We start from the raw sequence: 22483 nt of genomic DNA, 5'->3' as shown, positions 1-22483 counted from the left end.
CACTGAGGGGGTCTGGGGGGGATCTGATTTATCCTGATTTAAAGGCTTCGGGGAGCGAGAGCTTTGGCTGAGGTCCATCTTGCCATCCAGGTCCCGCTCGGCCTCTGCACTGCGGGGGGCTCGGGCTGGTTGCCTAGTAACTCTTGGCTTGGTGCGGTTGCCAGGCTGCGGGTGGGGGTGCGTCCCCTGGGGGCCGGCAGTGTCGGCTGACAGCGGCCCCCCTCTACCCGGAGCGCCGGGGGTGAGATAATTGGAGCGCTGTCGTGTCAGGACAATGGGGCCCAGGCGTCGCTTCGTGTTAACAGCCCCTACGGCTTAACGAGGGGGTGGGGGGGTGACGGCTAATGAAGCGGTTGGGCGAGGCCGACTGTGGAGTGTGGAGGGAAAAGACACCCAAGTGGCATCACTATGAACCCCACTGGCTTCTGTGAGGTGGAAGAGGGACCAGGACGAGGGCACGGGGTCAGAGGTCACAGCCATGAGTCCACACACACGAGAGACAGACAGACTCATCTCTGTTTGGCAAACATGTCGGTTGTTTTTGTTTCACTGTGTTTGGCTCGTCTTGTTCAGTCACACGCGCTCTTCCCTCCCCCACCCACGCTGGCCAGCGTTTCCTGCCCGGCTCTCTGACTCCAGCGGAGGGGAAGTCTGATGAAGCAGGAGGCAACAAGACGATCCAACCCCCCCCCACCCCCTCCGTCGGCACCGTCTGCGCAGAAAGGGGAACTGCGTTAGGGCTGCGTGCGCCGCCTGCTCAGGGCCCCCCCGCCAACGAACAGCAGGAGCCACCGCGGACTCATCGGTTGCCACGGACAGCCACCGCGGCAGAGTGCCGATCGAACAGCAACCCCACGCTTCCCCGCTCGCTCTTCTCAGTGTTGTAAGGTCAGCATCTTTCATCCCTCCGAGATGCACGGCCTCTTGTAATTATCAAGCCCTTAATTAGATGAATTATTCCTGTACCTGCAATTAAAACCAACCCCCGGCCTGGATGAGCAGGGCCTGCCTTCTGCGTCCCCTGCTATAGGTTTACCGCATTGCCACCTGGCCCCGTGGCAGCGCCCGTCCCCTCACTGCCGTTGCGGCTCAAGGCCACACTTCTGTATGGCGTCACACGGCGAAGGGCCGCACAGCCCCTGCAGGGCGGTTGCTCCCAAGGGCCCCACTCTCAGCGCACCCAGCGGCCGACAGCAGAGCGCTCAGAAGCTGCTGAATAATACATGCCCGGCTCTCGCCTCATGCACTCCGGCTAATTAAAGCACAGAGCCACTGCTTAGCAGCCCATACAGCAGCACCGTCACCCCATCAATATTGAACGAGAGCAGGCGTGCGTCGGCCTCATCCGAGAGTTTTGTTGAAAAATGAGACGAAAACAGGTTTGAGTGTCTGTCCGTCTTGCACGATATAAATCCTTCCTTGGCCGATTAATTCATTCCGGGGAGGGGGGGAGACAGAAAAGACAGCACAAAAATGGTAAAACAAGAACATTTTTTTATTCAGTAATACCATATATAATGCAATTGCATATCTTTGGCGAAAATAAACTTTATAAACATTTTATTAACAGAGGTTAGCATACAAAAACCAAAGGTTTGTCTGTCTAACAGACATGGCAGACAACTGACGCAAACTGATAGTGGATTGGCAGCTTTTAGTTAGTTAAACATAAAAAAATAACAAAATGAAATTATATTTTTTTTTATTAAATTATAGTTTACAAAAATAATCATCATCACCATCATATGCCAACCCTATATCACTTAACCAGCTTCTAATTATCTGGCAAATACTGTCTATGACAAAGCCACCCTGGTTCATCTGGCTAGTTGGCTAGAAAATGCTCAAAAGCTTACAATACACTGAAATCCACGCCCCTCGCACGCAATCAGTGCGCCCCTCACAGCAGCCCTCGGGACGCTCCATCAGCTCAAGATCTCTACGGTCACTCAGAGTGAGGCGCTCGGTCCTCCGGTCGCCTGACACGGCCCTGTCAATCACACCGGACGCGCCTGTAGGTTCTACGGGTTCTGTTCCAACGACAAACCCACTATAAATATACATTTCTAAAAAATACCTCTAGATTTCAATAAATACCTATAGTTTTAAATAAATACCTATGAGATCAGAATCTGTTGGGGCTGGCTGGACCTGGCGTGGACAGCTGCTTGTGCCAGCTGGACCGTAATAACTTTGGGTCTGCCCAGGTCCACTATCCAATGGCACTGTGGCTTAATACTGACCCAGGAAGCGAAAGGGGAGACCTGGGCGCTGTGACACGCACTGTGACGCCCCGGCGTGGCCGCCCATTTCAAAACACACGGGTTCTCTCTTGGCAGTCGAAGTATAATCACGCTATGGCAAGAACACAGACAGGCTTGTTTTTCGGCAAAGGAATTGATTGTGGTTGGTTTGTATTTTTAGTCTGATTTCACAGAAGTCAAATGGGTTCCCGTTTATATAGTTGTTTTTACTGCAGTAATCTGTGGTAAAGTGCCTTTGCTCCAGGGTAGCACCGCAGTATCTCTGGGGCGAGGGGCAGTACCCACAACACTCACACGTCCAGAGCCCTCGCCACTAATCCAACCTGTAGCACAACCGGGTTTTGCAGTAACCAGAACACAAGGCTAACCCTCTCCGCCAGCTCTTCCTTGTAACCTGCGCTAGAGACGAGGCAATTAGATTGTTTCTTGTGTTCCAGCTCGCAGATATGAGACCTTTAAACTGGGAACCCAAACCCACTTATCCGTCGTGAACCACAGGTCACCCGACTATCCTGGCAGTTTAAAACAAAAAGAAAACAAACAAACAAACAAAACAAAAACACTTTTCTGAATCTGGTTTGCATAACTCACACCGGCATTTCGTGTCATTCGCTCTGCCGTTTTCCACGCCCACACACACCGGCGTGCCCTCACCCCGGGGAGACTGGCACCTGTGGCTCAGCGAGAAGAGCGAGCGCACAGCGGTTGTGTCGACAGCAAACAGGCAAATACGACAACAGCAACAATAATACAACTTAAAAAAACATTTAAACATGATCACCCACGACTCCCTTTGTGCGGGGGGTGTATGGCAGTGAGAATGGCTCTGACGGGCAGAGAGAGAGAGAGAGAGTCCGTCACATGGGGGCGGCAGAGAGCAGTGACCGAAGCCCTGCCCCAGCTCCCCTGTCTGGACTAATTCGCTCAGCCTGGCAGCAGGGTGGCGCTGAGGGGCAGAGTGGATTCATTCATAATTCTCCCAGCGCCACGTCACGGGCAGCTGAGCTACTCACACCAGACATCCTCGACTTCACATCACAACTGAGGCTTTATTTCGTCCCTTTAGTCTTTTTTCCCCCTCTCCTCTCCTCTCCTCTCCTCTCCTCTTCGGTGAGGGACCCTGCTCTGTGTCCCGTCTGTGGACCACAGCACACGTGTGATGCAAACGCAACCCTCAGTCACCTCACGCCAGAGGCACGCTTGTCACATGACCTTCACAGAGGGCTGGAGGAGAGGAAAACTCGGCAGCTACACTAAGCCACAGCAGGAACCAGGAACGACCTTTCAAGTAAACTGTATAACAACACCCCGACGGGTCGCATTTTGGCATCAGAGACCAGGGGACAGCTGTGAAGAAGACTGTAAAGAGCCCGTGAGGGAAACCTGCCGGCCACCAAGACCAAGACCGCCCCTGGACCCTCTTCTCTATTTGCATATTTTATTGGTGTAGGAAATACTCAGGTGTCGGAAGTCCTGGCAGTGAAGACTAATGGTCCAGCTCTCTCCTCCTCTGGTGCCAATCACACCAGTCTCACTCAAAGCCCCCACCCCCCCCGAGGCACACACCCGCTGGCACCCCCTCCCTGTCAGAGACCACTCACCCCCTCAACACACCTTGCATAGCATCTGAGAGTAGGATCTGAAATGGTCAGATAGGCTGCCAAAATTACCTGTTTCAGTTTGCACAAAAAACAAACAAAAAAACACAAAAATGAACACCCACAACAAGAAGAATAAAAATAATAAGAACGAGAAGAACCACAGGGTGCGCCTGTGCCGCGGGACAGTGCCAGGAGCTGACCGGTCTTCACGGCTGCAGACGCACTCCCAATCCCCAAACGCTATTTATTAAAGTCCTCTCTGGACACACAGTGCTGGGGTCCGGCGTCTCCGCTGGAAAACATCTCCCTGGGGGAACCGAGGGGGGGTTATTCCAAACTCTCGCTGCCCAATCTGACCCCGGCGCCGCTCCGATCCGCCTGCAGCCCGGGATGGTATCCGTCCTCGAAGCAAAACCCGCCGAAATACCAAAGAAAAACCGATAAAAAAATAAAATGAAGTTTTGGATAATTATTGCATTTCTCTTTGTATCATATCTCTATAACAGAAGTCTTCTAATAAACCCAAGGCAACTTCTTCTCTCTTTTTCGTTTTACACCTCGATAGAAGAAACCAAACTACAACTACAAGATGAACGGTGGCTCCGACTCGTATTTTACATCCATGCACTCGTCCTCTGGTATAAATATTTCACTGTATATGGACAGACGTGAATGGGAAGGAAGCATGCAACTGTCCTGCTCACGACACTCCTCCGTCGCCTCGTCCGAGAAAAGGACGACCCTTGAACGGATTCACAGACCCAGAAGATTAGTCCGCAGACTATTCTCTCCTCCTCCTCCTCCTCTTTTTTGTTTTTTGTCCCAGAACCAAAACAAGTCTCAATATGGCTTTGATCTCCCGTGTGAACGATAATATTGCCAAGTGTGTGAGTGTGTGTGTGGGGGGGCAGGGGGATCCAGTGGGAAATAAAAATAACATGATCGATCGATTGAATCACGGAACATGAGCCGGGGCGGAAGGTGGGAGGGGGGGTGTGAGTGAGAGTCTCGGGGGTGGGAGGGAGTCTATTTCTTGCCGAGTTTTTTGCTCTTGCTCTTGGCTGTGCGCTTGGACGCCTCCAGGCAGGTGCGAATCCCCGCCAGGTGCAGCAGCGACCCGGCCGCCTCCTGCAGCTCTGCGTCGATCTCCGCCCTCGCCTCCCGCCGCGCCTTCTTCCCGGGGGGACCCTTGGCGGTGCTGGCAGAGGGGGCGTTGGTGGTGGCGGCGGCGGCGGAGGAGGGCGCGGCGCGGGGCCGGCACTGGGACGTCCCGTAGGAAGCCTCGCCCAGCCGGGCCCGCGCCTCCTGCAGCTCCTCGGCCAGGTCGGAGTCCTCGTCGCTGTGGAAGCCCTCGCTGCCGGCCCGGCGCGCCCGTGAGGCTGGGGGGCAGCCCTCGTCCAGCGAGCAGAGCGAGGAGGCGGAGGACGAGGTGCTGCAGCACGAGGCGCAGCGCTGGAGGGACGCGCTGTAGTTGTGGTCCTCCTTCGGGTCGCTGCTCACCACCGCCACCTCCGGCCGGGACAGGTCCATGGGCCGCTCCTGCACCGCCCGGGCACCTGCACACACATGGACACGGCACAGGTCAGTGAACACGCCATGGAAGATTGACTGACACACTGACATATTGACACACATTGACATTTTGACTGACAACACTGATTGACTGACGAGCAGCAAGATTTGCACAGTAATCAGCGCATTAACGAGTGCCGGCAGCGCGGCGGCACAGTGAAGTGGCCGGGCGTCACAGAAGCACCGCGTCTCGGCAGAGAAGCCGCTAATGGAGAGAAGTGTCGACCCGCGACAGCGTCCCATTGACCCGTCGTTAACCCGGAGTGCGAGTCAACAGCAGCCTGAGGGATTCCTCCCGGCTTGAGTGGCCCTGGCACGGTCGCACCGAGGAGCCTCTTCAGCTGGAGAGCCCTCCACCGTGAGCAGAGCAAGACGCCCCCGCAGGACTCAGTCACGGCCATGCCGAGAGCAGTCGGCTCTGTGCAGCAACCGGGAAATAAAGTGCCGAAATATTCAGGAGATCTGCGCTTCCCTTAACAGTTCCAGTCACAACAGAAGAGCAGGAAACGGAGAGGCCAGTCAAACCGGCAACACCCGGGATCAGACCTGCGGCTCCCGGTGCCGTGGTGTTGCACTCTCAATGGCCGGCGCTACAGCGGCACTGGCTGCTCTGTGTGGATTGGCTGGCCAGTGTAAAAGCCTGCAGAGCACCCGTGTAAACCTTGAGTAAACCTGGAGCAGTCCCAGGCCCCGTGTGTCACGTGGAAAGGGATCTGGGAGTGTTCCTCCACACGGGATCTCTCCAGATCTCTCCATCCTTCGGTCTGCACTGACGACTGTCCTCTTTGATTCAAAGATTTTGGAGGTCACTGTTTTTATCTATCGATTTATTTACTTATTTCAGTAAAAGCTGCCACAAAAATGGTTTATCCTTCCTTACGAAGACCCCATTATTTTCATTGTTTTTGGGGGAGAGAGACATCTTTTCAAAAGCAAAAGAAAAGCAGAGAAGACGGATAACAGCGCAAGCAGGGGTGGAGGGAGACTCTTACATTCGTCTCGGTGCTGCTCCGGGGCCGAGTTCAACAGCATCATGGCCGTGGCCGCGTCGATGTCCGACTCTGCGGAGAGAGGGAGAGAACGCGCGTTAGAGAGCATCCCCGGTCCGCTCTCCGTGGTCCGGACTGAAAACATGATCTTTGCTTTCAAAAAGTACAGGGTGAAGGGCTTCATTATCTCGCACAGTAGGGGTGTGTAACAGCACCCCCGCCTGGCTCAGACCAGTGCTGCTGCCCCATCTACTCCGCCCCTGTCTGACCCCTGACCTCTGAACCCTGACCCCACCCTGCCGGAGACGCACCCCCGAGGGTCTTACCTTTCAGAGAGCAGCCCTGGTCCTGAGGGATGAGGTGGCGAGGGGGGAAGGACGCGCTGCGGGGGAGAGAGACAGAACTTTTAGGTTATCCTGCTCAAAATGCAGAGAAACACGGGGGCGGATCTCCACAGGACTGTCCAACTGTCCAACAGACGGGGGGGATTAGGGCCTTTAAACTGTCCGGTTGTTGTTCTTGTTTAAATTAATTAACACAAGGGGGAGACTGTACAATTTAAACTGGAAACAGAGAGGAGGCGATGCTTTATTGTTTCATTCAGTTTCAACACACTCAGTCACACGGACCAAGCAGCAAACACGCCGGCACTGGGAACACGCACTTCACGGCATGAAGGTGCGAGAGAGTGGGGGAGGGTTACTCGAGGTCCGGCCCGTGGAGCAAAGATGGCACTTCCGGTCCGGGTGCTGGGCTCAGGGTGGGTCCTGCTTGTGTAGGCGAGAGATTCGGGAGCTCAGCGCGGGACAGTACCTGGGTGGGGAGGCCGGCGGCGTGCAGAAGGCGTGGGCGCTGGGGAAGTGCTGTTTCTTCAGGGCCTGGACCAGGTTGGGCCGGTACTCTGGGTCGACACACCACAGTGAGCCCTTCCCATTGGCCTGAGGAGAGAGAGACACAGACGCATGAGAACGCAGGAGGAGAGACGCCAACAAAATGTCCACTATAATGACACTATGGGAGGAATAGAACTAGATGAAGTAATGCATGAGAAAGACCTAGGAGTCTATGTGGACTCCTCACTTTCTCCATCCAAACAGTGTGGGGAAGCAATAAAAAAGGCAAACACAATGCTAGGGTATATTGTCAAAAGTGTAGAATTGAGAACAAGGGCAGTGATGTTCAGACTGTACAATGCACTAGTTAGAGCTCATCTGGATACTGTGGACAGTTCTGGGCTCCACACTTCAAGAAAGATATCGCTGCTCTAGAGGCAGTTCAGAGGAGAGCAACCAGACTTATTCCAGGTCTGAAGGGAATGTCCTACTGAGAGACTGAGGACCTGAACCTTTTCACCCTGGAACAGAGGAGACTACGTGGGGACTTGATCCAAGTCTTCAAAATCATGAAAGGCATCGACCACATCAAACCAGAGGAGCTTTTCCAGATCAGCAGGGACACACGCACCCGGGACACAAATGGAAATTGGGCTTCAAGGCATTCAAGACAGAAAACAGGAGACACTTCTTCACACAGAGAGGCTGAAGAGACAATTTGGGAACGTTCACAAATGCCTCTCGGGTGACAGCACCTTGATGGACGACAGGGAAATGCTCAGATGCACACTGTGGTGGGGGAGAGGAGCAGCTGGGCTCACACAGGCCCACCCACGCGACCACACGCAGAAGCACGCGGTGGCATTGTGGGGGAATCGGTTCACATAGCAACAGGCATGCAAATTCAACACTCAGACTTCTGGTTAATCTCAAACAAAATACCCCCCAAAAATGATATAATATTATTATTATTATTATTATTATTATTATTAATATTATTATTAATAATAATAACGGAGCTGCAGTTTCAGGTGCAGAAGCGACAGAAACCGGAAGAGGAAAAAACGGCTTCTGGTTCTCCTTCAGTAACCACAGCAGTGGAGCAGAAACGTCTGGCAGCGTCTGTGGAACGAAACCGAAGCGTCTTTTCGCGCAGACCCACTGAAGTTTCCGTGCCCCACACAATGACACTATTACTGTGGTAAACAAGACGTGAAATTTCCTTCAGACGTCACCTATTTTTGTCACCAGCTTTGTTTGCGAGAAGTGAAGTGGTGCACCGGCCGCGTCTTCTCGCAAAAAATACCCCCGGCCACCTGCAGAGACACAGAGGGACCCGTCTCGAGGACAAGCCGTCCGACGTGGCCGTGTTGGGGCGGGCTCTGTTGTGTGCCTGGTGTATTGCATTAGATGGACAAACACAGTTCGTTATAAATGTGAGTTTGTGAAACACCGAAGCAGAGACGGTCAGGAAGCTGCAATCAGGGCCCGGTGTCTCAGTCCGGCTTTATGGAAAACAGGAAGCAGAGGATGTGTGTGTGTGTGTGTGAGAGTGAGAGAGTGTAAGAGTATATGCGTTTGACTGTGTGTGAGACTGTCTGCGAGAGTGAGACTGTGTGTGCGAGAGAGTGAGACTGTGTGTGTGTGTGTGTGTGTGAGAGAGAGACTGTGAGAGAGAGAGACAGTGTGTGTGTGTGTGTGAAAGAGAGAGTGAGACTGTGAGAGAGAGTGTGTGTGAGAGAGAGACAGAGAGACTGTGTGAGAGAGAGAGAGACAGTGTGTGTGTGTGTGTGAGAGAGAGACAGACAGTGTGTGTGTGTGTGTGAGAGAGAGAGACAGACAGTGTGTGTGTGTGTGTGTGTGTGTGAGAGAGAGAGACAGTGTGTGTGTGTGTGTGAGAGAGAGAGAGACAGTGTGTGTGTGTGTGTGAGAGAGAGAGAGACAGTGTTGTCAGCGCTCAGACAGCACCGCTCACAGCCGCCTGTCTTCTCGACTCAGATCAGCCGCGGCTCGTAAACAGGAAGGAAGAAACGTCGCCATGGCAACAGAAACCAGGCCGTCACCTGACACCAGCGCCGCTGCGACACCAGCTGACTGCCGGGAAACCGGCGCCGCATAGAGAGCGGCCCCACGGAGCGGAGGCGGAGAGATTCCTCTGCGCTCTGTGTAGCGCCGTATGTGACACGCGCGCCGGGGGGGGCGGCAACTGAACCTCCAATTAGTGATGCCTTCAGGAGTCTGAGCTCAGGGGGAAGCCCCCGACACAGGCTGGGCCACAGGAAAGCAGCGCGCAAGAAGTAGGAGACAGGGAGGACAAAAACACACACAGAGATGCACACGGAGACACAAAGACATGTGGGGGACACACAGCAACACACCCAGAGACACAGAGACACAAAGACACGGGGACACACAGCAACACACCCAGAGACACAAAGACACGGGGGGACACAGCAACACACCCAGACACACAAAGACACGGGGACACACAGCAACACACCCAGACACACAAAGACACGGGGACACACAGCAACACACCCAGACACACAAAGACACGGGGACACACAGCAACACACCCAGACACACAAAGACACGGGGACACACAGCAACACACCCAGACACACAAAGACACGGGGACACACAGCAACACACGCAGACACACAAAGACACGGGGACACACAGCAACACACCCAGACACACAAAGACACGGGGACACACAGCAACACACCCAGACACACAAAGACACGGGGACACACAGCAACACACACAGAGATGCACACAGAGACACACGCAGAGCCAGAGACACACAGGAAGCGACCCTATCCTGTTTCACAAACAGGCAGAAAATCTCACCGCCTCCTCGCTGACTGAAATCAGTGTGTTGAAACCCGAACCCTCCCTCCACCTATCCATCTCTCTCCCTCACTCAACTTAACGAGGGACCTGACCTTGACACAGTGATTTTGTTAATCGGGATTCAGTGAAGTCAGCAGCTTCACATTTCTCGGCCCGGAGCCCCTCAGCCTGACGCCCAGGGTTTTGTGCCCCGTCCGGCCGAGGAATGTCCCACAACGGGCTTCCAGAGCACGTAAAAAACAACAACAACAACTGCAGCTACAGGACACACCAACGGTCTCCTCACCTTGCCCAGACTCCTCTCCACCTTGCGGAAGCACTTGTTGAGAGACAGGTTGTGCCGCACGGAGTTCTTCCAGCCCGTGGGCGCGCTGGAGAAGTAGGGGAAGTGCTCCAGGATCCAGCTGTAGATCTCCTTGACCGGCAGGCATTTGTTGGCCGACTGCTCGATGGCCATGTAGATAAGAAGACTGAAGGAGTAGGGCGGCTTGGACTTCAGCAAGTCCTTCTCCTGGCCGGCGAGGGACGAAGAGGAGGAGGACGGGGAGGACGAGGAGGACAGGCCGGGTCTGGGCGCGCCGTCCCCCTCGATGTCGAACAGGGGGCTGCCGCTGGGCTGCGCCTCGGGCCCCAGCGTGAAGTTCTGCAGCAGGTTCTCGTGCAGCCAGTTGAGGTTGGTGAGCTCCTCGTCGTCGGCGCCGGGGCCACGGTCCAGGCTGGTGGCGCGGGGGCTGGCGGCGCTCTCGGCCTCGGGGAGGGTGCTGGTGCCGCAGCCCCCGCCGGCCCGCTCCTGCAGCCCCGGGGACTCCGCTTTCTTGTCTGGAGACATCCCGATTATAGGACCCATCAAACCAGGAGGATCTGCCGGCGCCGAACAAAGAGGGGTGGGGTGGGGGGGAGAAGAGGACAAGAGAAGCGTTAAGGTGCAGCTCGTGATCGTGTCCTCATACCAGTGTGCGTTTAAAAACAGACAGACAGAGGTAAATGGACAGACAGAGAAGCACAGGCGTCCACGAACATGCGTGTGGTGAGCACTCTCCTCATCACGGCATCGAGACACACTTCACTTAAGTTTGGAGAGGCGCGGTAAATCGGAGGGAGACGCCAAAGGAGCCGAGACGATGCGCATCCTACGCGATTCATCACGAGGAAACGCTCAGAAGTGGAGGAACGTTTACACACCGGAGAGGGTTACGAGCGAACACACGCACAGCGAGGCGAGGAACCGCACGCATGCACACGCACGAGGCTGAACAAAGGCCCGTAACACACTTCCACTCGCGTCTCAAATGAAGAGGGAGACATCATTGGTATTCTGCTCACCGAACTGGGTCTGATCCACACGATGACTCAACGTCTGACTCACCACCCCGCAATAAAGTGCCATGTAATTTTATATCAAATTGAATTAAAAAGCTAAATTAAAGAAATCCCAGGAACATTTCCTCGTCTCTGAACGTTGATTTAACACACAAACACAAACACACCTCAGCAGTCTTACAATTTATTTATTCTTGAAAACAATTATGAACTATATGAACGCCTCTGTATGAAGAAATGGGAGAAGTTGGGCGCACCGATCGCACACAAGTTTCTACCACGGTTTCTGCGACCGTCTGCAGCAAATTGGACCGGGGAAGAACCGCAGCTCGGCTCGACCCAAGGTGACCCGCTGTCCACCAGCCAAAAAAGTGTTTGACTTTCTGTCCCTCCAGAAAACCGCGTTGAAGTCTCACTCAAGGACGGAGACGGCGGGTGTTGGAGCGCAGCTTGTGGACCGGGCCCGGCTCCCTCCCGTGGCCTTCTCCGGGACCGGGTCAGAGCTGCTGCCGGGGGGGGCAGGGTGCCGCTGTGTATCTGGGTCAGACCGGGACCAGGCCGAGACAGGAGGGAGATCGGAGGGACATGGGCCTGGAGAGGAGGAGGATGTCCGTCTGGCCGTGGAGATGAAGATGCATCTCAAAGAGGGTGACAGGAACCCCCGGGTGGCGCCCGTTCTAACCCAGGAAGCAGGAAGCGGGCCGCAATGGCGGACTGCTCACTCCGGCGTGTGAGACAGCGCACAGCCCTGGCGGTGATTCACGGCCCTCAGGAGCTGTCGGCTCCACTCACTGCACAACCGCACAGAAGCAGCCTCTCCTCCCCAGAAGACTCAGACTCACAACAAGAAAACACAGAGGAAGAAGAGAAGGAAGTCTGTGGTGTCAGAACACAGCAACACACTCATTCACTCGCACACTGTGCTGTGAGAGTCTCTGATTCAATCAACTGCCTTCAACTGCAAAGGGCCGTCAGAGAGTCGCAGCGCCGGAGCGGCTGCTCTACTGGGGCTGAGGGGCGTCACGAGAGACGAGCCGTCGGAGGAACGTGCTCCAGCGCGTACTGACTGCATCCCCTCGACACTGACGCACCCGGGCACAGTCTCACACACCTGCACTCACTGGCAGACACACACATACCGGACTTTAATGCAGCTATCTTTACAAACTAAACGCGTGTGTGTGTGTGCTTGAGTGTGTTGCACACCTACAGCACAGTCCAGAGCCCCGTTCCCACTGCGGTGCCGGAGAGCCATTAACGGTGCGATTGTTCCATCAAAGCCGCGGCACCGAGACAATCACCACACTAACGGCCCTCTGCACAGAACGGAGGAGAGAGAGGACAGACGGGCTCCCGGCCTGTCTCACCCCGGGGTGCACAGCGGGAGACGCAGACAGAGAGCGGGGTGCGAGAGAGGGAGTGAGTGTGAGAGAGGGAGAGAGAGTGGTGCGATGCAACGGGAAAGACTCAGTCTAACCTCAACAGGTCAAACACTAAATTTATTCATACAACAGAAGACCCGTAATTGACTGAGTGTTTATTCTGCAGCGCTGGAGAGCAATCACAGTGTTCCTCAGCGCGCAGTTCTGCCCGTTAGTGACGACACACCCAGTGTCAAAACACTCCATCACAGTAACGCAACTAATTAATTAATCAACACATCTGGCTGGGCTGTGTAGTAGGAGGACACAGGGGGAGGGGACTGGGGACTAACCAAAGATGCAGTGGCCAGAATCAGAACCAGCAACGGCATCAGGAGCCCGTCTCTCCTGATCCGAAACATTTGAAAACACCCCCACTTCAGTACGGGTTCAGGACACAGAGGCAGGCTAGTGTGCACAAGCAGGGAGAGGGAGGGAGGGAGTCTGATATGTGCCGATCAATAAGTGCCGAGACCAGCATTCAGAGGTAAAAGTACAAGTGAAGCCTGATCCACCAACCTCCCCTCCCCCCCAGCCCTCCCCTGGCCCTGCCGAGCGCTGCGGAGGACCGACCCAGGGCCCGGCGGAGCCGCACACCTCCCCACACGCAGCCGGGCTCCCAAACCAGAATGCGCCGCTCGGCCGAGTGGATCTGACAGCATCGGTTAGGCTCAAATCAATTTTACGGAACAACCGGAGCAAACAGAAGTGGCGGCGTGTAAAACGGGAGCTGACGGACCGCCAGGACCAGGCCCGTGTCTTGCACAGAGCCGACCCGTGTCAGCGTGCAATCCTCTCCAGCACAGAGACAGCAGTGCACAGCGCCACGACAGACTACAGCTTAGTGCCGAGAGTCAGATCTGAAAACATCACTAAACCGAACAGAAAGAGAAAGTAAGTCGGTCGCGATGATAATAAAGTGGAGGAAATGGCTGCCAGGAGTTGAGCAGCCCCCAGGGGGTCTGCGATGAGACGCCAGCTCCTGTACTGTGCGAAGAACAACCCCGGGGCACAGCACGGCAACACACAGGGCCAGCGCCACCCTGAGGAACGCCTCCCCCCGGGATCGAGCGCAGAGCGCGGTGAGCTGGACTGTGCAGAGTGTCTGGGGACGTCCTGTCCTGTACTATCCTGAGCGCTGCAGTGTGGGGGGGCAGCCGTTTGCACAGGAGCTCCCAAATTGTCCTGACCCTGTGGACTGTAAACAGTCACTGCGAGGGGAGAGGCAGGACTGGGGAGGAGGCCCTTGAATTATACATGAGAGCAAACGCTGGAGGTTAATAATTGAAGAGCCTAATCTCACGAGCCGCGGAGTGTCAGTGCAGCGCTACCGGCAGCCCTGCGCCGCGTGGGCCGAGCGGACAGACACCAGACCGGCTGCAGTCTTCTCCTCCCCCAGGCCTGCGCTCGTTTACCTGACCGAGGCCTGATGGCCAATGACTGACCCACCCTCCCAGTGTTGACCCCACTCTCCCCGAGTCCACAGAACTGTCCCGGGCACTTCCGCAACACCATCTCCCACCCGGCGTAACGACTTTCACAGTCGCGCCGACATCCCGACACCCCTCTCGCGTCCCGCTTTAACCTCCCCCTCGTCTGCAGTCCCGGCCCCGTCAGGCTGTCGAGGAGCTCCAATGTTTGTGACACAGACGGATTGCACGGGGAGCGCGGCTGACAGGCAGGCAGCGAGGTCATCCCGCTCACTCGGAGGAAACGGGCAAATGGATATCTGCGTTTCCTGTTTTGCATACAATATCCCCAGGAACACCACCGACACTAGCCGCGCGAAGATGGAGAGAGACACCTGATGCATTTTAACCGACGCCACGTCCGGCCCGTCCGAAAGAAGCAGCCAGGTCTTTTCAAGAGCATTTCAGAAGACCAATGACAGAACGCTGTGGACGGAACGCGACACGCATCGAATACTAAACCGGGATGTGGAGAAGTTTTCTTACCCCCTAAAGCTCCTGCATTGCTGCTCAATGCGCAAGGCCTATTACCTCGCCCTGGGAAGGCAATCTGCAGAGGTGTCCGTTTACCAGAGCAGATTGATCTCACAATTATTTATCCCATCTCATTCTCGCGGTTCTGCGGGGCGATTAACAGTTCCGAGCCCCCGGAGGTCAGATCAGTTCCTCCAGCTTTGGCGAGCTTCACCGGGCCGTGCTTTCAGACGGGTCTACGGTCCCGTTTGGCGCGGGGAACTTTAAAGGCTACTTGATCAAAACAAACACCGCAGGAACACTTGCAAATGAGTGGCGCAGGACTAACTTGCTCTCTGGGCCGTGGAGCCACACTGCCCTGCCCACCCACAGTAATGGAGAAGTGATTCTGCACGGCTGCCATGCAATATTGAAACACAGACACACACACACTACCAGAGATACAGAAGTGTGTACAATTAGAAAAGCTCAGAGAGGAGAATTAATTAGATTATAGATTAATCTGCCGGTACCAGGGGGCCACCTGGCGCTCCCACTACAGCCCAACACCCTGCAGCAAGTGAACGGCCCTGGGTCATCAACGCAAAGAGCCTTTCGATCTACACAGGTTTCACTCCGTTGTGGATCTTAGGCGCCGTTACATAACCAGGGCAAACCTTCCCTGAGTGCAATTAACGCTGCTTAAAAATGCCAACCGTCAGACGGGCACGAGCAGACGCCGAGGCCGTGGCAGCTCGCGTGAATGGGTGCGTTACGTCTTAAGAGATTCTGCCCTGATCTAGCGCGGTACAGTCTGACTTCACCTGCCAATTAAAACACTCTCTCACACACACATTCTCCACAGTGAAAGATAATGCTAATGCAATAACTAAGATGGATTTCATAACAATGCATGAACAGGACGCTATTTATATCCCTAAAAAGAGAAAGAAAGAAAAGACGACTATTCATATGCTAACAACTACTCTGCACTCTATTACCACAAGATTGCGACAGCAGAAAATACCAGAAGGCATCCATTTACATTATCAGCCCTGCCCGGCCCCAAACGCAGCGCAGTCAGACTAATGGGCCTCTGCAGTGCCTCATTATTCCAGATCATCCCAGAGGTGTTCTATGAGGCCGAAGTCAACACTTTGGTCAGGCAGTGCCGAGACAAAACCCTCTTATGTAGTTCTGGAAGCGCCTGCACATCTGTAAGATTCATTTGACTTTTGTTCCCTTTCTATCGTTACTGTATCTGTGAATGCTTTTACAAAACTGAATTTGAGACGTTTACGACACGACACTCTTTCACACACTGCGTAACACTTTCAGCACCGTCGCATGACACCAAGGCCGGGACGGGCCCTGCTCGAAATGTTCGCCCCCTGCATTTGATATGGAGACTAAAGTCCTCAAAACAATAAGTAAACAAACAAAACTAATTAACAAATATGCAGATTGGGTGAGTGACCATTGAAATGTAAATCAAACAAGCACCTTTCTTGACTGTCAAACACTCAGAAGTGTGTCCGAGGAAAACTGTGGTTTTAAAACAAAAACCTCACATTCTTAAGCCATGAACAGTGTGTGCATTATTCAGCACAGGGTTATTATTATTATTAGTAGTAGTATTATTTATTTCTTATCAGACGCCCTTGTCCTTGTAGTGCAACAGGGTTCCCCCCGTGCGCCCGCTGGTTTCACTATACGGTGCACAGCCAGGTCTGCACCGGATCCCGCTCCCCGCAAACCCGGCTCAATTAAACAAACCGCTTTTATTCAGCCAGAAGTGTCCGACACAAAGCCCCATTGTGCCGCGACACTGGGCGTTGGCAGGACCTCTCCTCAATTAAAGCCGGGGGGGGACCATTAGCAAAGCTTTTCAGATAACCGAGGCGGCTCTAATGACGCAGCGAGGACTGAAAGGGGTCTCAAATCCCCCTTTCAAAGGACAGAGAGAGCGACAGACTTCAGCATAAAGACGGTGACCAATTAGGAGAGAGAACCCCGAAGCCCCCGGCCCTGAGAGGGGGAGTGGGCCGCGGTCAGCGCACTCTCCGGCCCGCCGCTCTGTCCACAGGGATGCCGAGACCCCCCTCACCCCCACCCCCACAGGCACGCGGTCCCGCTCCGAAACTCTGCCTCCTCTGGGGGGGGTAGGAGTGGAGAGACGCTCCCAGGCCAGAGAGCAACTCGTATTTGCAACCCAAATTCAGGGCGGCCGCCTCCACTCGATTACCACGCCGTGATGTCACGTATCCAAGACAACTAAAGCATTTCGGTCCCCCGGGGGCCGGGCCGCCTCCTGGCCGAGGCTTCAGGCACAAACACAAAAAAAACACAATCCTGGGGGGCAAAGGGGGGAACGCGAGAGCTGTCGCCTGCAGATGAAGAATGTGTACAGCTGGAGTCATTATGGGGGACAAAATCACAGTCCGAAAACAAAGGGCATCTAATGATTTAGCGAAGGCAGGGGGACAGAGCGCAGAGAGGGAGGATAGGGGAGACCGCGGCTCCTCGGCAGCCCGGCACCCTGGAGCGGAGCGGTCTCGGCACAATCTCACAGGGAACCCGAGGGGAGACGCAAGAAAAAAGACAAGACACACAAATGATTTTGCACTTTTAAAATAAGATCAAATGTGTGACAGGCAGGCGGTGCACAAGCAGCGCTCTCCCGAGATAAACAAACCAGCCAACAAACAAACAAACAAGCCATCTATTTGGAGTTAATAGGCGTTCAAAACCACAGCCGTCGGGTTTTAAAGAACGAAGGGCTGCTTCCCCGTCGCCGAGAGCCGAGCTGCTGATCTCAACCATTTTAGGTCACAACTTCAGAGCGAACGGCAACAACAGGAAAAGCCAGTCGGCCCGGCCTTGAACAGAGACGGCCTCCGACAGCCAGCCTATCAGTCCTCACTGCCAGCAGCCAACACGATCCCCCAGCGCAGGCACTCTCTCTCTCTCTCACGCTCTCTCTCACCCTCTCTCTCTCTCTCTAATAAAACCCGGGTCTTCTCTTAATCCTCTGCAGTAAACGCGTGGAAAACGAGCAACATAATCCCGAGAGGGTCTCCGTGCCGGGGGGGAGGCCTCCTGTTTGGGGCGATTTAAAAAACACGCTCAAAATACATTTGGTGTCGATCGGTCGAGGTCTGTTCAGCCAGAGTGCAACTGGCAACAGAGCTGATGGATTTAAAAAAGTGTAAATGTGTGTAACTGTACAAATCTACAGCCTTCTAAATGAAAGTGATGTTTTCTAGATGAAGTACAGATGGTAAGAAGCGAGCCGCACTGTCTCTGACTTTCTGTGCACAATTTAAACAAATAATAAGCACCCCCACTATTCGCACAACACTGGAACTTGTCCTCTCAGAGAAAGTGCGCAGAAAAAGCCCTCTGCAAACCCCTGAGCACAGATCTCTGAAAAGCAGAGCAGTCAGAAGTAAGACACGATTCATTTTCCACGCTGACATCAGACTCAGTCCGAGCAGACCACCGATACTCCACATCTGTATATCAATATACAGATGGAAGAAAAATGTGAATGAATTGATTATTTAAGGAGTGATTATTGAAAAACAGATGGTTAAGGGCAGGAATTGATTGTAAAGTTCCTCCTTGTGTGGAATTAAAATGACGCACACGTGATATTCGCACAACACCGAGTCTTTAGCATTTCACCACAAGGGAGATCTCGTTTGCATAATCTGCTGCCGAGAAACCGGAGAGGCCAGCCAGTATGGGAAGTGGGGGGGGGGGGTATCGACACACGGCACTGCTGCTCCCACCGTACCTTCAACCATGGCACACAAGACAACAAAACTCAGAAAACGACGGCCTGACAAGTCGAGCAAAGTGCCACAGGAAACAGCAGCAGCAGCAGCAAGAACGACAACATCAACAAGTCATTTGAAAGCGGAGCATATTCTGTCACCCTTGCCACAATTGCCCTGCTGTAATAAAGCTCTGCCGGGCGAAGTGCACTCAGTCCAAAGCGTTCACGCCGGCCCCAGCAGAAACCAGAGCGCACCACGCACTCTCAGGGTGTATTTTTAGTGCAAGACATAATCACAGGGCAGCTTCAGAAAGAGAGCAAATTCAGTTTCTATTTCGGTGGTATAAAAAAAGTAACCTTTTGCACAGGAGAACACACACACACACACACGCCACTGATCAAACAGGGTGGGGGGGGAGGCATGTGCTTTCCTGACATGGCACGGCAGAAGCACCTCACCAGATGGCTCAAATGAAAACTCATTCCAGTCCGGATAACATTCCAGGTAATCATGTGGTGCACAAGTCTCCCTCCTCTCTCTCGGTGCGCCTCCCCGGCCCCGGCCCCCCGGGTCGGTTATCCGCGTGGGCGTCAAGCGAGCAACATCTGCTGAAGGCACCGGATAGCCGAAACGCAGAGGGACCCTGAAACAGCTCGGTACGGACCCGGGGCAAAGGTACTCCGGTGACTGTGCGCTTGTGCAACAACCGCAAACACCGGGGGAGTGAGAGGGACAGGAGATAACGAGGGTTTGTTTATTGACATCCTCTGGCCCGGGACGGGGATTGGTGAGCAACGTATCCCTGCACTGTCTGACTGTAACTGGCGGGAGTTAAAAAAGAAAGAAAAAGCCACTGTGATTGGCATGCATTTCAAACCCGTGACACTCTTACATCACGGGCTCAGATCTTACACCCTGCCAGGCGTACAGATCAGTCCCTCAGGTTCAGAGCGCCCACCACCACCTCAAGCCCAGAGCGATGCTGCCATGGCCAGTACTCCACAGGTCCGCCTCAAATCGAGTAGTCCGACCTCACAAGGACACACAGGTGCTGCAGTGGTCAAAAGTGGGCTTTGGTAATTAGCATACACGCGTTGGCACTTCTCTGGACAGGCAGCCACGCCGGGACGTCATTCGGACAGAGTGCCCGTCTGGCGCCCGACCTGGCACCGTCAGCACATGCCCAGGCCCCTCTGTGGCGGCGCGTCAATGTAGCGGGTTACATAACATCAAAGACAGACGAGCAGAAGCGCCGAGCGAGACAGACAGACAGAGGACGGGACGGTAAACACAGGCAGGCAGACAGGCAGACAGACAGACAGGGCGCACTGAACCTGCAGGACGGAGGGACAGACCCCCGGTGGTTCTGAACCCTAATATAGTCGAGACAAAGACGCTCCTGTGGGGGACAGTGGAGGCATTTGACACACAGCGGTGTCACCTCTGCCTCCACGTCCCGGTACAGACACCGGAAAAACAGTTTGGGACAAGGGGGTTACATCCTCCTGGGACGGGCCGGTACAGGGAGCCTGCGGGCCGGCCTCTCCCAGCCCCGCCGCGCTGCCCGAACACGTGTCTGTCACTCGGATACACTGCGCCACAGCGGCCGGCCGGCCTCCCAAGTCCAAGAGTGTGTGTGTGTGTGTGTGTGTGTGTGTGTGTGTCTGTGTGAGTGTGTGTGTGTGAGTGTGTGTGTGTGAGTGTGTGTGTCTGTGTGAGTGTGTGTGTGTGAGTGTGTCTGTGTGTGTGTGTGTGTGTGTGTGTCTGTGTGAGTGTGTGTGTGTGAGTGTGTCTGTGTGTGTGTGTGTGTGTGTCTGTTTGGGTCTTCTTCAATGACCGACACACACAAAGGCAGCCCTGTTACAGTGTAGCGAGCCCGGGTTGCACAGCTACCCCAGCCCGGCTGTAAACTCAGGGTTGGGGTCCGTTGTGCACATCCAAGCCCCGGCCGGCGCGGGCTGGCGGGTCGGCCTGTCGGAAAGTCCCACAGACGCAGCTCTCGACTACGAGACACAGACCCAGAGCAGCCGCTTCCTGCCCGAGCAACTTATTCTGGGCACATACGTGTGCTCGTACACATGCCACACACACGCCTGTCCCAGCTATCGCACCCGACGTCTCCAACCCGCAACAAAGGGACGCGCAGCCCCGGACCCAGACCCAGCGCCGGGGAAGCGCCGCACAGTGTCCCCCCGACAGAGACGCGACGCCGGCGTCCCTCCAGCGCCGAGCCGCTCTTCTCGCACAGGCGGTCCGGGGCAGCGCGCAGCCCGGCCGCCCGCGTCACGCACTCCCCCCCGGGTCTTTATTCCAGCGGATTCCCGCCCCCCCGCCTCCGAGCCGGAGAAACCCGGTACTTACATGCATGCACGCCGCGTCCGTGTGGCAATATGGCAGCGCCTGTACAGTATCGCCTGTAGCCGCCCGCGTCTCCGTGTCAGAGATCAGCAGCTGCTTCCTGCACCCGCACCGCCGCGCGCCGCCCCGCACGCCCCGCACGCCAGCCCCCGCGTCGCCACGGCAACAGGCCGCTGCAGCCAATCACAGCCGCCCGTCGCCGCCCCGGCAGCTGCCGCAGCGCCGCCCCGCGGACACAGGCGCGCCTGCAACTGGGGCCCCTGCGAGCGCCATTGCGGCTCAAGCGGCGCCTCCACGCCACTGCAGAGCCGGAGCCGTGGCCCGGACACAGAATGGCGCCAGTTGCAGTGCCCGCCCTCCGCTGTCAGTCTGTTTCTGTTCCCTTTTCCCCGTCTCTGATGGTGACTGCTATTTTCAGTCGCACGCTATTCAGCGCCTGGTTTTTGCCCCTGCTGGGGGGGCGCAGGGGGGGCGGCGCGGGCCGGGAACAGCGGCGCGTGGCAGGGCGGCGGCCAATCACGAGCTCGGGATTAAGGTTCTTGTGCGTCATTTTGGCGGGGAAGTCCTGTCGGCAGTTCTGAGAGCGGAGGATAAAGCGTTTATCTGAAGTGCGCAGGCAGCAGCGGCGCTTATGTAACGAGTGTTCAAGATTACTGACACTCAGGGGCTGGGGGCGGATAGGGGGCAGCTCGGATTATGGGCAGGGCGGTTGTGTGGAGTTTTGTGGAGGAGATGTCAAATGCATGTTTATTCATTCATTCAGTTTGTGGGGGTCTGGAGCAGACCCGGCCGAGTCTCTGTGAAGGAACTCCTTGAAGACGCTGCAGAAAGGACAGGCTGGACTTTCTGATGTCCTCATGTCTTTTCTTCAGCTGCGTAAGAGACTCCCACAAGCCCCTGTGAAGACCCCCTTGCAGATCCCCTTATCAGATCAGCCCCTTATCAGAGCCCACCTCATGCTTCTGACGGGAGACAGTCTGGGCTGGGGTGCGGAGCAGCTGCTTCCCCACCCTGCCTTCGGGACACAAGTCACGACCTTTTCGCTGAGCGTCTGAGGTCAGGAGGTCACGCTGTTGCTTTATTCTTGTAGCACGTTAAACGGCAACGGGCGAGACCCCGTCTGTCCGTCCGTCCTTCTGTGTGTGGACTGTCCCTGACGTCAGAGAGTTGTCCTCTACATGCTCTTTAGAGAAAATCGAGGCACTTCTTCCCGACTGTCCGGCTCCGGAGCGCTGCGTTATTATTGGATGAACTACTGTGGTGTTATTCTAATTAAATCGGTACCTTGTCCATCTGTCCTTTGAGGGATAATCAGAACTTTATCCCAACCTTGAAGTTCAATTTTTATTTGTACTGGTGCCGGGGAGGGGACCTATGTTTCATAAAGTCTGGTGATTGTAGAGCTGTCCTCCAAAAACTGTAGAGGCATGCTGGGTAAAGATCAAGGCGACCCCTGCAGGCTGCTACCTCTGAAGTTGCACTTCTGGAAATCCAGTTCAGTGGGAATGTCGCATGCCACACATTCCTCCCCGTGACTGAGGTGCCTCTCCTCTCCAGAAGAAGAT

At 55.0% G+C, this 22483-nt stretch overlaps 1 protein-coding gene across 1 annotated transcript; it reads right to left on the bottom strand.

The window, feature by feature from the left end:
* Nucleotides 1–1477: 1477 nt before the first annotated feature.
* foxn2b (forkhead box N2b) lies at nt 1478–21309 on the bottom strand. The gene is made up of 6 exons (XM_066696616.1): nt 20922–21309; nt 10402–10976; nt 7240–7364; nt 6753–6808; nt 6430–6498; nt 1478–5421 (listed from the first exon to the last, which is right to left on the bottom strand). The coding sequence occupies exons 2-6, from the start codon at nt 10960–10962 to the stop codon at nt 4892–4894; spliced, it is 1341 nt and encodes a 446-aa protein (XP_066552713.1). The 5' UTR covers nt 10963–10976; nt 20922–21309; the 3' UTR covers nt 1478–4891.
* Between the last annotated feature and the right edge of the window lie 1174 nt (nt 21310–22483).

Source organism: Amia ocellicauda, chromosome 23 (genome assembly GCF_036373705.1).
Source record: "Amia ocellicauda isolate fAmiCal2 chromosome 23, fAmiCal2.hap1, whole genome shotgun sequence".
Lineage (NCBI taxonomy): Eukaryota > Metazoa > Chordata > Actinopteri > Amiiformes > Amiidae > Amia > Amia ocellicauda.
Note: the sequence above shows the minus strand (reverse complement) of the source record. Positions and strands in the feature narration are given on the sequence as shown.

Excerpts from the sequence above, each read along its gene's own strand:
- foxn2b (XM_066696616.1), bottom strand. The coding sequence starts at position 10,962 with ATGGGTCCTATAATCGGGATGTCTCCAGACAAGAAAGCGGAGTCCCCG. Across the intron at positions 6,499-6,752 it reads CCAGGGCTGCTCTCTGAAAG|AGTCGGACATCGACGCGGCC; the intron begins GTAAGACCCTCG and ends CTCTCTCCGCAG. Across the intron at positions 5,422-6,429 it reads GGAGCAGCACCGAGACGAAT|GTGCCCGGGCGGTGCAGGAG; the intron begins GTAAGAGTCTCC and ends ATGTGTGTGCAG.